Below are 17,348 nucleotides of genomic sequence, written 5' to 3'. Positions count from 1 at the left end.
CCCATTCACAGAAATCCTGGATTTAGTGTAAATAATCTGAGTGCAGCTTCTCACCTTGCCACAGTAAAAAATGTCTTCTCGCTTGATCCTTCCTTCAGCAATCTTCTCCCGGATGGCTTGTCCCACTTCATGCTCATTGTAGTAGACGAAGGCACCGTCGATATGGCGGTAACCAGCATCAATGGCAATTTTCACCGACTCCAAACAGGAACCTTTGGGAGTCTAATGGGAGAAGAAAAAGAATAAACAGAGTTCCAGCCTTCTGCTCACCTCTTTTGCAATGGTATAGAGCCCCTGAGATATGCACAAGGTTCATGCTGGAGTTCATCCAGTCTAACCATCCCTTACCTCCCCAAACACCTGTGTTTCAACTTCTGAGTAAAAATGTGCTGTGCACTTTTCTTCAAAACTGTCGCAAATGTGGAATTAGACTGGAAAAAGGAGCAAAGCAAAAAATTCTCTAAGTGTCTGGGAAAGAGAGAGTACTAGAGTCCTCAGAAAGTAGAACTGAATGTATTTGATATGAAAATCATTTCAGAATTTCCTATCTAGAGAGCAGGGGCTTTCCTACAACAGCTGTTTGATAAAATCCCTTACTCAAGTGGAAGAGGGCTTTTTGGTTGAGCAGAGCTGGTCAACCACCTGCCTGATCAGAGGCTGTTTGAATACCTTATGGCCCTGGTAGAGCTTTCAGCAGAGCAGGAATTTGGACTTGACTTCTTTCTCCTCAAATCAGCTTTCCATTGGTGGTATCACAATCTGAAGGTGACAGCTCAGGACTGTCTACTGGTACTCCTAGTTCTGAACAGTTGCTTTACCATGTGGCTAAGAACTAGTAGCTGCTTTAGTGTACGTTTATATACATCTTACTGCTTCCATTTAAGATGATACCAAGAAACCTCTTAATAAGTCCAAGTGGCATTTTTGTACTGTGTGCTGCACTTATGTTTACTCATTTTTGCTGAAATTCAGAGTAAGCTTGTTTTTTCAGAACAGTCATATTTTCCATTAGCCAATGTGGCAAGCAAAATACACACAGGTCAAACCAAGCAAAAAGGCATAAGACTGGTCACTGATATCATTTGAGTGATCACTGAAATTGTACTGAAAACATCTCATTGTTGCCACACTTTGTATAACGAGAGGGCAGCTCTAAGTCGTCAAGGGCTCTCAGCGACATGTGGCAACACTATTCTTCCACCCTTTTCATATGCATTGCTCTGCTGCGACAGGGATGTCTGATTCACTTAAAGGAAAACTGAAATAGGGTGAGTCAACCTGCTCTGCTGCGCTGCTGTCTGCCAGCAGCAAATGCCAAGAGGTGAATTTTGCTACCTCCAAGTGAAAGGCCAAGACCACGCTACTTGTCCTATGAAAAAAACAGATGTGAGAGACATCTGGAAGTGAGACAGGGTATGAAGAGAGGATGTCAAGTTTGTTGGTTTTGCTGATGCCAAGGAAAGACAAGAAGCAGGACTGGCAATATGTGCTGTTAGGAAGGACCACTTTACACCACAGCAATCAGTCTCCCTCCTCTCCCTCCAAGCCGCCCTTTGACAGCAGCCACTGGCTTGGCTGTCTGGGAGTTTGCCATAAAATAAGCAGCTGCTCTTTCAACACCTGCTGAACTAGGTGTGAAACCCATAGCTGCCGTAGGATGCTGCAGTGACTAAAGACACTGGTCTGCCCTTCCGCGCTCATGGAAGAAAGATCTATGAAGGACTGCTGAAGACACATGGGGATCAACCTCTCTGTCTTTCACTCCCAGAGCTGAACGCTGGTGGCAGATTATTCTGGGGTAATGGGATTGTATCCCTGCCTGCTCGCTCTGCTCTTCAGTGTCCCATCCGGGCTGGCCGCTGTCAGACACAACTGGACTGACTTCTGTTCACACTCGGGACTTTCTGCTCCAGGATACAGTGCCTAAAGGTTACTTAAAATACAAAGCCGCCCACGCTTGCCCTTATTTATTACAGACGTGAGTGAGGGCTGAGAGGCAAAACGGCACAACTTGGCATGTTAAAATATTTACGTCAGTGACGACACAATATTGTCTGCTTAATTGAGAGAGACAATGAAACACTTGTTTGGATGCTTTGTTGCTTTTGCTGTGGGAGCCTTCCAAAGGCATGCTTGGCCCCTGCCAGGGCCGTTTCCTAGTTGTTAGTAGGCTGTAATGAAGACCACAGCAGCTAAAAGACCTTCAGGAGCAGTCAATGGCTGGTTTTCACTCAGGGCATATCGTGCAGCGTTACAGAAGCACGAGGCATGGAGCAGTGACAACCTCCAACATGTTGACTGCTTTGTCCCTCCCTGAACCTGCAAGGAAGGATTTGAGGAAGGCAGCAGGCAAAAAGCTCTGACACGAGTACTACAAGCCTGCAATTACTGATGACAGTAACCTCAGACCTTTGTTTCGGCAATGAGCTGCACGAGGCTGTAGCCACGGGTGCAAAGCTCAGGCTGACTAGCACAGAGCAACGGGGCTCAACTTAAAGGTCTTGTGAGCTCAAGTCTAAGCGATGACTAGTTATCCAAAAGAGAAATATATTTTTAAAAGTGCATTCAGTGTTTTCACTATGGAACCTGATTTTTCAAACAGCGTGACTTTTAGATTGCTTCAGCCTGTTTGACTTCTACCATTCAAGTGTATGAAAGCAGAACATTTAGAGTACAGTGATGCATTACCTTAATACAGATTTAAAAAAAAAGGTTTCGTTTTAACTTTTTCCTTATGTTGAAGAGCCTGAAAACGGGGTGTGACCCTAGAATTCCCTCTCTCTTCTCTTTGCAGTCTTGAGAAATTGCACGAACATGGCTCCCATTCGTTTCCCGAAGCTGTAAACTGAACTCCACCAAGCAAGGAAATGTTGATTATTGAGTTGCACCTTTTCTCAAACACCAGGGCCAGTTTGGTCAGTAACAAAAGCAGAAGGAACAGGTGAAGAAGGGTAGAGTCTCACATATAGGGGAACGGCATAATTGCAGACTTGGGAGGAGGGTGGAATAGAGGAAAATGAGAAAGCTTGCAGTTATTGCAATTGCCTTTGGCTGAATCAGTTAACTTACGTTAGAGCTGAACTTCTATGTATTTCTTAATCTTTTGCATGGGACTTACACACATCTGTATAAATAATCTTGTGAAAGACTCCTCCATCTCAAGGATTAATCTTATTCTTTAGGGGCTTGAGGAGGTTTTTTTTGGATCGGGCCTTGATTACCAATGGCCGGAGATGGGTTTACATTAAATATAAATGTTTTCATTGCACTAGTTCATTTCATCTGATGTGGTGTGTTAGTTCTGACAGATTCTGGTCTAAGGTGCTTCATATAAAAATGCAAGGCAACCTAGGGGAGAGTTTTTGGAAAATCCTGCTTCTATTGAACCATCCCAGCTGAAGGCCTGGGACATCTGCGAGTCTGGAAACTTTATACCATATGTTTATTTTCATTCTAATGGAGAAACTATCATTTCTAGCATTTCACATATCTAATCCTTCCAAATCCTGCAGTAATGGGCTGTGGTAAACTGTGCTGATGAGTTGCACAGCCTAGTCATGCTGTGGTTTTGCCACTTTTTAAGAAGTGTTGCCTTAAGTGTCGTATCTTATTCCATTGTTTCCTGACAGACCATATTAAAGCTGGATGACTCAGATCACCACTACTCATCCATCTTTCCATCAGAGAAGGCACAAACCTGGGTCTTTCTCCTCTACCCTGCTGTTAAACCTGAGGCGTTTTAATCTCTTCTGCCTTTCATGGCAATAAAGTCTTTAACTAGTAGTGACCAGATCAGAGATTACCAACTGAAAACCAACTTTTACTTAAGTGCAGATAGAAGCTTGTGATATGACTGCTCTTACATCTCGTGGTGTTGTATAAGGGTCAGCACTTCAGTCACAGCGGCTGATGGAGCAGTGCCTCCCAGCCTGCCCGGCCACGGAGCAGCCACCTTTAGTCTACCAGAAAAGCCAGACTTCCTCCTTCTTAATGCGGATTATACTCACTAGCGTACATTATCTAAAACGTGGTTGCCTATGCTGTCTGCTTATTTCAGGTAGGCCTTTATTCTTGCACCATTCCCAAATAAGCAGGGCTCAGGTTTAGAGCAGCACAAATGCCAGATGAGGTACTGAAATGTCTCCATGCTATAAACCTTTGTGCTTTGTCAGTAGTAATTCAGGACGCTTTGGCCTTAAGACAAACCTTTGCTTCTTTATTACTTTTTATTTAAGTGTAGATAAGAGGTATGCTTGAACCTTAGCTCTAATTAATGTTTCAGCTTCTAATCAGTGTGCCCTGCAACTACGCTACTTTGATCAAGGACTCTTGTTTTAGAACTGGAATTTTAAAACCACTTGTACATTGTAAGTCAGATTTTTATCTTCAGTGCTCTTACAGTCCGTCACTAATTTGTGCCAAAAAATGTATTAAATTTATTACATGTTTTATGATAAAAGAAAATCTGCTTGATTAACTAGAATCAGTCACTCAATCACTAATAACTCCTTCAATAGCATGTAGGTTATTTTTAAGATCACAGAGTTTAAGGAAACAACACACGCAATTATTCCTTCTATCAATCAATAGCTTGTAAACCTGCTGATTTACCACCACGCATGACAGATTAAACCAGTATCCATTTCCTTCAGGTTCCATGACAAACAAATCTGGCAGAAGCACAGGGGGAGCAGGCTCAGATTTGCACCTTCACTGAAAGAAAGGAAGAGGCAATTTGGCCCCTTCTCCATAGATGAAGTAGCCAACTGGCCAGTTACCACATTTTATGAGTCTGAAAAGGCAATGTGCTTCATCAGTTCTGCCTGTCTGAAAGGGTCTGCTCTCTTTTTCCTCTGAGACCATGAACTTCTTTATTTTTTAATGTTTATTCCAGACACCTTCCATCACAACCCATTTTGTCAAAAACTGTTCTCCCTACCATAGAAAACATACAGCTTCAGTTTTCCTCATGACTGACTGTGACCAAGCCACAGGAGAATATTTTTTGTGCAGGCATACCCATGAATTTTACTGTTCCCTCTGAATTAGAACAGTATTTACTTAGCAGTGTTAGTGGTTGTCCTACTCATTACTGTTATTTAGTGTTGCATTTCAGCTGCCCTCCAATTCTTTTGCTTTTTCTATAGCATCCTTTTCTGGTCAGCAATTTCCATCAGCTCTCCAGCTGATAAAGAGCGATTCTGGTTACCTCCAAAGGCAAAGCTAATGGGACACATTAGCGGCAGATCATAATCTTGGCAAAACCACATGAACAACTACCATAGGCACCGCTTTTATAAACGTATTAACATCGCTATTGTCATTTATTCTTTATTAGTGCATACAGTAAAGGAAAACAATCTGACTTAGGCTCCCAGATTCTGCTCTGCCTCGTTTCACATATGCAGCTTTACAGAGTTGCACCAGTCTTGGCAGCATGTGACAGCTCAGGAAGCCGCACTTCAGGGAAGGAGCCGTTTACCTTAGTCCTGAGCATCTCACCTGGGTAGTGCAATGGTATCCAGTCCCTCAGCTGGGAATAATGATCCTGGGAGGAAGAGCTTGAGGTGTTGGGAGAGACAGGGCCATCTCCTGGAAAAATCTGAATGTAGCTGCAGCTGAATTACACAAGAGATCCAAACTGTGGGCTAAGTGCTCCAGTCCTAACCTATAATTTAAGATGTGGAGCCACTGTTTAGGAATCTTAGTCAGCTAAATACAGGAAGGAGAAACTAGGTACATTCCTGGGCTCAGAGCCTCCTTCGCCAGAGCTCGGCACTCACACGCAGATTCTTATGCAAGTTTCTAGAAGCCCAGTTGCTTATTTCCATTTGCCTGTTTTCCGGACAAACTGGCAAAGAGGACTGGCTTAAGATGTTAGGAACAGAGCATAGAAAACATGTGTACTGAAAGCATTACAGGAAAGCACAGGTTGAGTTTACAAAGCCAGAGGATATGAGCCACACAAGAGTACATTCTTAGAATTGTTTAATCTTGTAAAGGAGAAGCTGTACTGTACACCTCTTTCTTGGAAAATGCAACTGCCAGCACATCCCTCTCTCTTGTACGCAGGAAAAACTGGCTTTCATCCCCCGGAAGCATTGGCAGCCACCATCCAGGAAGCAAAACCCAGCAAAGTGATCTCTGCAAGAGCAGGTAGAGCTGAGAACGGAGGCAGGGAGCACAGCTGAGAGCCACAAGTTGCTATGCCAGCCCAGAGCTTTGCTCTACGTCACGCAGTGCGTTGCCTTAGAAAGTGGAGGATAGCAAATGCGCCCAGAGAAGATGGGGGGGAATGGTGATGCTTGCTGTCTCGTGTCACGCTGTGAATGAGCGTGGGCAAGGGGTGCCTTTCTCCTCTAGCCTGATGTCCTGTCAGTGGCCTGAAGCATGAGGTTTGATTGCCCGTACAACAGAAATTAGATTGCATAACTGCAGATTTAGCATTTCTAGAATTCCTGTGACATTGTTATTCTAGGATTTAGCCAAAGCTGTGTTCAGGAAAGCCTTATTATTGTAGCTGGCAGAGGCTGCTGGAGTTATTTTTACCATTTGATTGCAGAATCCTCAGTTTTAGGATCGCCGCAACTTTTCACTTAATGCAAATTCACTTAATGCAAGACTAAGCTAAAGGGTTGCCATGCCTCTCTGTCGGCAGCTAGAGGATTAAGGCAAAACAAGCAAATGATGTGCATACCCAGGTCCCATGCTTGCAGTGCCAGCAGGGTGGATTGGGACAGTTTCCTGAACAGCTGGAGGACACAATAGCCAGCCGGCCAGCCCTGGAAAGCATGGATCTAACTGGAAGGGTGGATGCTATCAAAATACCCTTCAGACAAGAAATGCGATCCCAGGGATGCGTGAGGTACAAGGGGAAGATAAAGCACCAGCTTGTGCAATAACAGAGGAGAAAGAAAAAGTTGCCAGTAATGCTTCTACTTCTTTCCCTAGAGTTAAAGGGGAGAGGTTTCTGGTGCCAGTTCGAAGAAGTGTTTGCAAAGGCAGATGTAAAACTTGGGGAATTCCACCACCTAGTTAGCTGAACCAACAAAAGTTGGCTTTGATGAAGCCTAGAGAGGCATTTTCTGCACAGTGTTTTCAAGTTTTGACAAATGTGACCTCCTAGGTCAACCGAAGACACAACACAGATGTTAGCTTCCCGCATGAGCTGTAAGAACATGCTTACGCTGTTCTTCAGAGAACTGCAGGGAATCAGGGACACATGGGAGTGCACAGCCATATTTAACGTATGGAGTCAGTCAGGGAGGTTTTAGAAAATGGAGGTTTGTCTGGAAAATTGGGTTCTAAATGTTCTTGCCAAAAAGCATATCTTTCAGTTGTGTTAATTCAGATTACTCACTTGTAGGGTTTCAGTTTTTCCCCTCTGCAACAATGCCAGTGATTCCCTGTCTGTAAAACAATCTTCATAACTTTTATTTACATAGGAGGGCTTTCCCTGAGGCTCTTGAGCAGGGTTAAAAATCCAGTATGTTTAAAAAACCAGAGGGAAAGAGAAAAAATTAATTTTTTTTTGTGTCAATATTTGGCCTTGATATTATTGCATTGGTAACAGCTAGCTTTGTGGTTTTTGGAAGAGGGGTATATTGAAACAGCTAGTGCTTGTCACTGCAGTATGCAGCTATGGAATGGAAAAGGTCTGCTTTCTGTTTGGTTACTTTTCAAACAAGAATCCCTATGACTGGTTTTGGGTAGTACTACTGTCCCAAAAGCTTATCTGGATTAACCTTCTATTAGTTTTGGATCTGGGCTGATTAAACGCAATTCTACACTATGTCATAGCCAGACATGTAGCTCGGTGGGTGATGCTGGCATCTGATATCCACCATCTGAAAGCCGTACCAACTCCCAGACAAAGTTGTCATCTCTGAAATGTCACCTTGCTCTGGGAACATTTTCCTCTGGAGCGCTTTTGCGGTGTCCAAGTCCACATGTGTCAGTACCACGTCTGGGAGCCAAGTGAAGTGGTGCCAGGTTGGCTGTAAGAGCCAGCCCCTCTGCTTGGATTAGGCAGGCATCGCTGCACTGGGGCCAGGCGATTATCTGGCTGTCAACGGTTTCATTTGTAGAAGTCCTCTGCTCTGCGAGTGGATACGTCTCTTCGTCTTGGAGTAGTCTGAAAATGTCTTCACATAGCAGCTGAGATGTCAGCGTAGGTTAGAGGTACTATCTTTTTAAGAAGAGTTTTTTTGAAGGCTTATAGTTTAAGGCATGCTCAGATTTTTTTTGGGGGGGTGGGTGTATTCTGGGCATAATCTACTCCTCAGAGCAAACCAAAAAATCCACCATTTTCCAGGACTAGCAATTTTGTGCCCATTTGGCTCAAAAGTCCTCCATAGGTTGATGAACTTTGTAGCTAGAAAGTTAGTCTTTCATTCACCCTCATTTACAGGGCTGGGCCCATCCTCATCAGGAATTTTACATGTTGACGATTTCAGTAAATGCAGTTTTCAATCTGCCACACATGATCAGACGTTAATTGTGTTCATAGCTGGAAACGCCACGGAAGCCGTTGGCATGGCTCTTCTAAGTAGAGATTAGTCATACTATCAATTTGTTTTCTATTAAGCTTCAGGATTCATAGAAATGAAGAACCACAGAGATTTCAGCAGAGAAGATACATGGAGGTAAACAAGCATTTCTGCAAATTCAACAGTGTCTTAGAGCCATGGGTTTTGTGCACATCAAAGTCATAAGAACAAAGCTTGTGCCCCAAGAAAGCTGCATGCAAGAATCTTTCCTCCAGCTTGACAGAGAGTGATGAGTCATTTTGTCAAATCCAACTTTAAAATACGACTTTAATGGTTAAAGAACAGTTCTTACACAAAAGCTAGGAGTTTTTGAGCCTGCCACAATTCAGAAAAAAGCAGCTACCTTTTCTGATTACCTGTTTTTTCTAATTAGATGACTTAATTTTCCTTTCTTAATGAGATAAAGACGCAATCTTGCATTTATGCAAGCCAAAAATGTTCCATTGTATAACATGAGATTACAGGGAGCTAGCAGGAATTGAGGCATCAAGAGGTGATTGCAGGCATGGGAGGAGAGGTCATGGCTGAACACCAAGAAGACAAAGTGTTGTGAAGGCACAGAAATGTAGGAAGACTGTTCCAGTAGCAAAACAGAAAGGTTGTATGGCAGAGGAGAAAAGGCGAAGGTAAGATAAACGAACCCTGCTTATTGTAGGTGGTAAATATGCCATTAAAGCATATATGAAAGGGAACTTCAAAATGCGTCATGCAACATTAAGTTTTTAGCAAAAGTCATTGATGAAAGCAGAATTTGTCCAAGACCCTTTAGGTTTAGTACATTCTTCTACTCTGTACTGCCACCCATTTGCTATGAGAAGTCTGATCTGTGAAAGCAGTATCTTAAGTGTTCATCTGTTCATCACTCATCCTCTGGTGTATTTGCCATCTCTGTAGCAAACAGCAGGGATGGATTAAGACAATAATACAGTCCAGAGCCGCTGCAGTTTCTTGAATCCTCACACAGACTCCTTCTCCTGTATCTTGTTACTCACGGTGCTTTTGACTGTGTTTCCAGCAAGCAGCCGTGCTCCTGCCCGAGAGCCATGTTGTTTTGCTGCCTGCTAAAAGCTGACACCTGGTACTGCGCCTCCTCGAGGCATCTGGGGACCAAATACCAAGAAATCCTGCCTTTATCCATCTTGGCAACTGGGTCTTGTCAGTAACTGTGACTTAGTTGAGGAATAAGGAGTAAAATCTGAGAGATTAAGCAACGAGAGCTTCACTTAACACGAGGATACCAGCCACTGAAGGAAAGGTGTCCCCATCTGCGGTCTGTGCAAGCCGAATCGTCTGAATATGGTTTAGTCCTCCAAGTGTGAAACTGAGTCATGACTTTGTCAGTGAGTGATCTGCTACAGATATATGGTTTTGGGATATATATTGTTCAGCGTGAAGGCTAGGCTAAGAGTTTACTAATAGGCAAAGAGCCCTCCAGGACGCATAGCAGATCAGGCACAGTTCTCCTCCTGGGCTGCAGTAACGTGTCTCCCTCCCTTCTGCCTTTGCCCCAGGTGTACAGATCTGGGTTTGGGAATATGGTTTTAGGATATCCTCAGAGACCAAGGGAACATAAGGCCACCCTCTGAAACATCTCAGAAATCCCAACCCTGAAAGGCCGCGTGTTGCTATGTGTCGGCCAGCCGTGGTGCCGCTGCTCCAAAGCGCTCCCTGAAGACAAGAAGAATTAGTACTGCATGAGGTAATACTGCTGCTTAAAAAGCAAATGGCTTGAGAAAGCCAGTGGTGGTTACCGAAAGGGACTGTAAAGGGGCACAATGTCCTTTGGAAATGCTGGTCAGGGGATATGGCCCACCAACTTTAAAAAAACAATTTCGTTTTGGGAACATTCTTCACTTCTTAAGTTCAGGGCATAAATATGAGGCTCTGTAGCCAAACATCCCAGCTGACTCTCCACACCTCTGTTCAAATCAGGTTCCCAATAGCCTTTTTAGGGAAGAAAAAGGCCAAATATCTCCCTGGCTTACATCTGTGGTGATTTCATGTAGGTTCATAAGTAAGATCACTTCATTACAGAGCTAACCTCAGACTCAGTACGTGCTGAGTTCAGACACATACTCATGTGTAATTGTTCACATTAAAAGGACTGTGGTATTTTCTTTATGTATTTATTTTAATAGCGTGTGGTGGGAAGTAAGCTAAGGTTGTAAGGACACCTGCATGTTAGGGCAGTTCCTGCTCTTGCCACTGCCTCTCTTATCTCTTTCAAGAAAAAATCTAGAAGCTGAGTGGGAGGTTTACCTCAGGAGGAAGGAGGAAGACAGTTGTCTGAGTCAGAGAAGGAGAAATTTGTAGGAAAGAGATCAAGAAGTGGAAGCCTTTAAGCTTCAACCCTGTCTCCAGAGATCTCAGGTGTCAATCCTGCCTGGGACTTTCAATACACGACCCATTTCGTAGCTTTGGGTCAGGCCAGGTGACTTTCCCTATAAGTCACCTAAAGTAATTGCTGTCTCCGGCCAACCACGTTTCAGAAGGAAACAGGAGGATGGCCAGGAGGAAAACAGGGGGAATTAAATCGTGTGTAATCCCCCCGTTATTGCAGCTCAGCGATCCAGATCGCATCATGGGGACGAGTCACTTATTACCTCTTTTAACTTAAAGGTAGCCTATGGCAGCTCCAAAGGCAGGCAGCCTGCAGCGTTAAGAGTGATTGAAATAGTTTGTGTGCACACATCCTTGTGCAAGGAACTCTTTGGCATAAAAAGTCCTATGAGAGCACTAGCGGCTGTTAGGCCCGTACAACGAAAAGTTACTCTGTTCAGCTTCTAGCTTGGGTGTAAAAAGTAATTCGGAGTGCCAAAACAGTGTTTTTACTTATCTGAAACAGATTTTTTTTACTTGGTCACTCAGATTGGATACGGGAGCCCTGGATGAACTCTTCCTCTCCCTGATTCAAACCAGCAATTTCTTCTTAAACAAAACCCAGACTGTCTGGGCTCTCACAAGGGTTACTTTGTGGTAGTTAAGGATTTGGGGAAACGGGTCTCTCTCCCTCCTGGCTGGATGCCATACTGAGTTCTTCAGCATCCAAAGCTGTGGGGCTGGTGGGCAGCGTGCTTTCCCGTGGGGAGGATGCTCCTCCCGCTCCAGCCTGTACATGTTTCTTCTTGCCTCTCTCTAGCTATCACATAGCCCCACGATCACGTTATTTCCCTGGGCTGTGTGATATGAATTTAATCCCGGGAGGTAGAGAGGAGGACTGAATCTGGTTTCCCACCACCCGTGTGGATTCCCTCACCAGCAGGCTATTCAGGGAAAGGCAACTGCTACCTCTAACTGCTTTAATAATCCTTTGATTCCTCAGCTTGTACTGCCAGTGCCCAAAATGAAATGCTTTGCCATTTGTTTTGCCTGAAAATATTCCACAAAACTGCTTCCAATTTATGAATGGATTTGGCTACCTCAGAACCTCATTTTTAGCAAAGTCGCAACTTGCCAAAAACCCTCACCCAGTGCTATTCTTGAGAGCTTTGCCCAATCTTATGTTTCAGAAGCAGTGCCTGTGTACAGTGTGGTTGCTACAACCTTCCCTCCAAGCCCTCTCCTCCCTCAGTCAAAACAGGAAGGCAGGAGAGGAGCTGCGGCCAAGGCCCCTTGACCTTCCAGGGAGACAGCGAGTATTTATGTGGAGGCACTGGGCTGATGATCTTAGCTGTGTTGACAGGGATGAGTTATAAAGTGAAGCGGGCATAAGTGCAGTTTTAACGAGGCATAGGATTTCCAGGATTTAGCAGTGTTTTTAGCACCTTTCCCCTCTGACCCTGCTCGTCCCCGCACCCCACCTGCTTCCAGGTGGGTATCAGTACCACTCGGCAGGCTGTGCTGGTAACTGAGCATCGGTGCAGGGAGGTGGCGGGAGCCCAGGAGACTGATCTGGCTCTGCTGTGGCACGGGGCCATGCCACGGGCTCATCAAGCAGGCTGCTCCACCCTTCCCTGTGGGGCTGTCCTCTCCCTCCTCCCCCTCATCCATTTAATACCCCGGAGAATTGGGTCAACGGCTTGGGGGCCCTCGGGGAGGGAAAGCTGGACACAGCGCGTCCGCTGGAGCCTTGGCAGAGCCGCTCCTGCACGTGCGGGGCTTTGCCAGAAGGATCCGCAGAGCCAGACAGAGGCAGAATTGGCCTCAAATTTTAAAGCCGTCTGGAGGGCCTTGATAGTTCAGATTCACTGCTCCCGCTGTGGTTCCCTCCCAGACCCACGAGGAGAGGGGGTATTTGGGGAAGGGAAGAGAGAATAGGGGAAGGAGTCAGTGACTGAGATACTCAGTGTTTCGCTTGAGTCCATCCTTCTTAGGACAAACAGCCTAGTATACATAGGCAAGACTCCGATACAACTTACACATTTCCTTCCCTGTGTGAAGGAGAACGCAAAACCAACTTCAACACACTGAAATCTGCACCAAAAAGCAAACTACGCTTTTTAATTATACATTTGTTACTGTCCCTTAAAAATAAGGATAGGAAACACCAATTAAAGCAGCAACAATTATTTCTAAGTGCTTTTTTTGATAAACAGCCCAAATTTATCACTAATTCCATGATCCAGTGAAGAGTCCTTTCTTTCTGCTAGCAGATGAGCTGATAGCAAATGGATTCATTGCACTTTCCTGCTGTGCAAGGAAGAAACCCCTAACATTGCACTACCAGTGTTTTGAGTCTCAAAGAATTAGCTGAATTCTTGTCATCCTGACCTGTATCCAGTCACAAGAAAAGCTCTCTTACACCTAGGGGGGAAAGAGCATTCGAAAAAATTAATCTGATTATGAAATAGACCTTTTCCACAGTGGTCCAGCTCTGCTCCAATTGAGTGATGTGCCTTGTTGAGTCAGTAAACTTGTATGCAGGACCAAATTTCAGTCAACAGATTTATTTTTTCTTCAGTGTTTCACAACTGGAGAAGCATGACTTATCTCCCAAAGTCGTCTTTGGGAGAACAATTAAGTTATTTAAGACGAGCAAGGCAAGATGCTGATACATTTCAATTCTGAAGGCACTGCTGTGCAGTTTATCCAGACAAAGCCTGAAACATGAAAGCTGGCGTCCTGCCTCCGTTTTCTTGTAACCGACCATCGGAGACGCAGATTTCCCTGCTCCGTGGCTAACTAGACCTCCCTGGTTTGCTTAACTAGCGAGCGCATTCCTGCACTTCAGGAAGAACACTCCGGGCTCATTACGAGCTACTGGGCTATAGCGTGAAATTGAGAAAACAGATTTGTTTTGGACAAGCTGCTCTGACATGGGGGTGCCAGGCTGAATAACCTCTGGGGAAAAAAAAAAAAAAAAAAATCTGCCTCCAAAAGCAAGATGAATAATCTGACGAATGGCTCTGTATTTTATATCAAAGCACACAATGACTAGAAGTCACAGAGATCCGACTCATGCGCAGAAATAGTATGCTGGGGATGGCTGGCACCCTTGCTACCGCCAGCTGCCTGCCCCCACCGCTGGAGAATGGGTGGCTCGGATGCTGCTTCTTAAGCAATTCAGCCACAAAAGGCTACAGCTAAGCATTTTAAGGGAAACATGTCAGTGCTAGTTTATAGCCTTGCTTGTTAAGATAAACCTTGAAACGGTCCCGAGTTGCCACAAAGCCTTTCAGCTCTCTAGGCGGGAGGAACAGGACAGAAACCTCGCCAGGCATCCCGGTGGAAGTTGCACCAGGCACAAGTCAGGACTCGGCAGAGCAGCTTGTCCCAGCTAAGTGGCACTTCGCCGCCGTGGCAAGGTGTTGACAGAAGCCCCCCCCCCCCCGTCCTCTTATCAGCAAAGCAGCCTTTTTGAGATGGGCAAGCTTTAAGCTGTGACCTATTTAAACATCCTGCCCCATCACTGGCCAGTAGCTGCAAAAAATTCTGCAACAAATCCCGTAGCACCCTGCTACCCTGTTTCCCCAGCTGCCCTCTGTGACAAGTTCCCTGACTCAAATACACAGTCCTAATGCTAGTGTAAAGCTTCAGCCCAGCTCCTCCAGATAAACATACAGTGTTTCACCTGGTCTTCTGCAAAAATGAGACTTTTGCAAGTGCCGTATCAGTGCTTCTTTCTCTACCTCTTCTCAGCTCCTCCTCCCACCCATAACTTTCTAACATGTTTATCACGTAGAAAGAGAAAAGACAGCTCAGAAAATCAAACTCCTACAAACGCGGGGGGGAGGGAGAATGGGTACCTGCACCCATCCCCACTGAGGGTGCAGTTACACAGCAGCGTCAATTGCTCTAAATTGGAGTTGCTATAGCAATGCCCTGCCTGCATCGTCCTGTCTTCCCCCCCCTTCTGTCAGCAGAAAACAAAGGAGGTACATGTGAAAAGCAAAAAACTACTACCCAGGGCTGATGCAGCTGAAAACCAACCCTACCTAAAAATTATTCATTTTTGCTGGATGAGCTCCATGTAAAGGCTCACCGTCCACCTCGACCGGCGGGAGGGCAAAGGAGGCAGCAAGATTTTGCAGGGCTGGGGGAGGCCGTTGCCATGCCGATTTTGGGACATTTGAACTTCTGCAGAATGAACTGTTAGCAGGGTTTTAGCATTGCCTGCGAAAGGGGAATCCCATCTGCCTCCCCTCTCAGCTCCGGCAGGTTACTTGCTGCTCTGAGCCCCCTGCCTGAGCCTGGCTAATGCCACAGCATCGGGCCGTGGCTCATCCGGGCTGCAGGCGGGAAGTGCAGCAAGGCAGGGAGCACCCCTTCTTCTGGCATCCACGTTTTTCTCAAAACTACTGTAAAATTCCAACTCGAGGGTTGGGGGCATGATATACAAGCCTGGAAAGAGACGCTTCAAGTTTGCTCAGAGCTATTTTGTCACTGAATTATGCAACATTCTGTTTTGCTGCATTAAAACTCCTGTTAGAGAGCTTAATTTCGTTTCACTAACCTTATTCAAAGAACACACTAGCTGAAAATATCTCCAGAAACTCTGGTGATGTGGGGGACGGTGCCCAGCCTCTCAAATTGCAGATTCCCACTAATTCTTCCCATGTAAACCAGCATTGTTAACCAGGGAGATCTGCAGCCCTGGGGATTTCTTACACCCTTTCTGCATCGCTCATGCACTGTCTGCAGCAGTGTCTATTGAAGATCCTCTTCGACACTGTTACTAATATACCGTAGTACAATTACTGGTTGTTAAATGGCTTTAATCAAGAGTTTTCTTTAAAAAGGTATTTTTAAATACCTTGTGGTACGTGGAGTCATACACACAATATTGCATCTCAACTCTGATACTATTACACAAGAAGGGTTCTGGCCACGGTATCTCTTTTCCTACTCTTCAAACAAACAAAAAAAGAACTGCTGAAAGATCAGGCCGTTTAGGAGAGCGGAAGGCAGCAGCTAGCGAGTTGCCTTTGTGCTCCCAGGTGCGCAGAGGGAAGAAGCATCAGGTGTGCTTCCACAGCCTCGGTGCAGCCGAACCAGCGACAGTTAGGTGGGATGCCTGCCCGGGACACGCAAAACCGAAGGATGCAGAATATTTGAGAGTGGTTTGGCCGCTGGCAGTCAGCTCTGGGAGCCGCAGGAATCAGGATGCAGGAATTTGGGTCTTTGTTTCAGGAACATTCCTTGGAAAGTGTCGGGGCCAGCTGCAAGACGGTCCGAAATCCCTCATCTTACCCGCGCTCGGCGCAGGGGGGCAGCGGGGCCGGCCCGGGGGACCCGCGGCACCGTCCCCCCGGCTCCGGACTTCTCGGGACCGAGGGCTCCGGGCCGCCCTGCCAGGGAGCCGGCGCTCGCTGGGTGTCACATCCCGTCCCGGTGACGGCGGCGGGCCCAGGGGTTGCACCGCCCCGACCCCCAGCCCCCGGGGCAGCGGCAGAGCCGCTCCCCGGCCCCCCGCGGCCCCTTCCCGTGCGCCCACCAGCGCGGAGCCGGGCGGCGGTGCGGGGCGGTGAGCACCACACCGCAAGCTGGGCGGGATTTTTTTTTTTTTTTTTTCCCACCTTTTCCTCCTCTGCGCGCCGCGCACCGCCCGTACTACTCGCGGGAGAGCTCGGGCTTCAGCTTTGCACGGGGAAAGGAGCAAAAGGAGAAATAGCCGGGAAGGGAGGAAAGGAGGGGGAAATAGGCGGGTAGCCCCGGCTCGGGGGGTCTGCAGCGAGGGCGGCCGCCACCTGCCCCCGCCAGCGGAGCGGGGCGTCCCGGCGCCCCCGGACTTACTTTCTGGGGGTCGGCGTAGGTGCCCAGCCCCAACAGCGGGATGCTGTTCCCGTCGCTCAGCGGGACGCGGTGGCTCTCGGCTGTCAGGTTCATAGCGCCGGCAGGTAGGGCCGCCCCGAGGCCGGGGCTGCCTCCCCAGGGGCGGGAGCCGCCGCTCCGCAGCCAACCGCGGCCCCTGCGCACCGGCACCCACCGACCGACCGGACCGACGGCGCCTCTGCAGGGGCCGAGGTACGAACTGCCCGCTCCCGCCGGCGGGGAGTGCCTTTTTGGGGGGCTGAGCCACGTGTGCCCGTGGCGGCCCTGCACCGCGCCCCGCCGCGCACCGCCCCGCGCCCCGCCCCGCCACGGCCCCGCGGCCACCGGCGGCCCCCGCGCACCGCCCCGCGCCGGCCCCCGCGGACCCCCGCGCCGGCCCCGCCGAGCCCTGCCGCGACCCCCGCGGGGTTACTCCGGCAGGAGCCGCGCGCAGGGCGAAGGCTGCTCCCCGTGAAACTCGAGGCGGGCCGGTGGGCGTCCTGCAGCCCGGGGGACCGGGGGGGTCCTGCCCGCTGCCGGGGAGCCCCCTCGGGGCCGCCCGGCCCGGAGCTGCCGGCGAGGGGTCGGTCCCCTGCCTGCCGGGGTGTC

The 17,348-nt window shown here is 47.5% G+C and overlaps 1 protein-coding gene across 1 annotated transcript in view; it reads right to left on the bottom strand.

Moving 5' to 3' along the window:
• AKR1D1 (aldo-keto reductase family 1 member D1) overlaps nt 1–16,960 on the bottom strand; it is a 35,924-nt gene extending 18,964 nt beyond the window's left edge. Inside the window, exons 1-2 of the mRNA XM_076339961.1 lie at nt 16,722–16,960; nt 55–222 (exon numbers count right to left, since the gene is read on the bottom strand). Coding sequence (XP_076196076.1) covers nt 55–222; nt 16,722–16,814 — 261 coding nt within the window. The 5' untranslated portion in view covers nt 16,815–16,960. The remainder of the gene's footprint in view (nt 1–54; nt 223–16,721) is intronic.
• Between the last annotated feature and the right edge of the window lie 388 nt (nt 16,961–17,348).

This window comes from Aptenodytes patagonicus, chromosome 1 (assembly GCF_965638725.1).
Source record: "Aptenodytes patagonicus chromosome 1, bAptPat1.pri.cur, whole genome shotgun sequence".
NCBI lineage: Eukaryota > Metazoa > Chordata > Aves > Sphenisciformes > Spheniscidae > Aptenodytes > Aptenodytes patagonicus.
The sequence above is the reverse complement of the archived record's forward strand: the minus strand, read 5'-3'. Positions and strand labels throughout refer to the sequence as shown.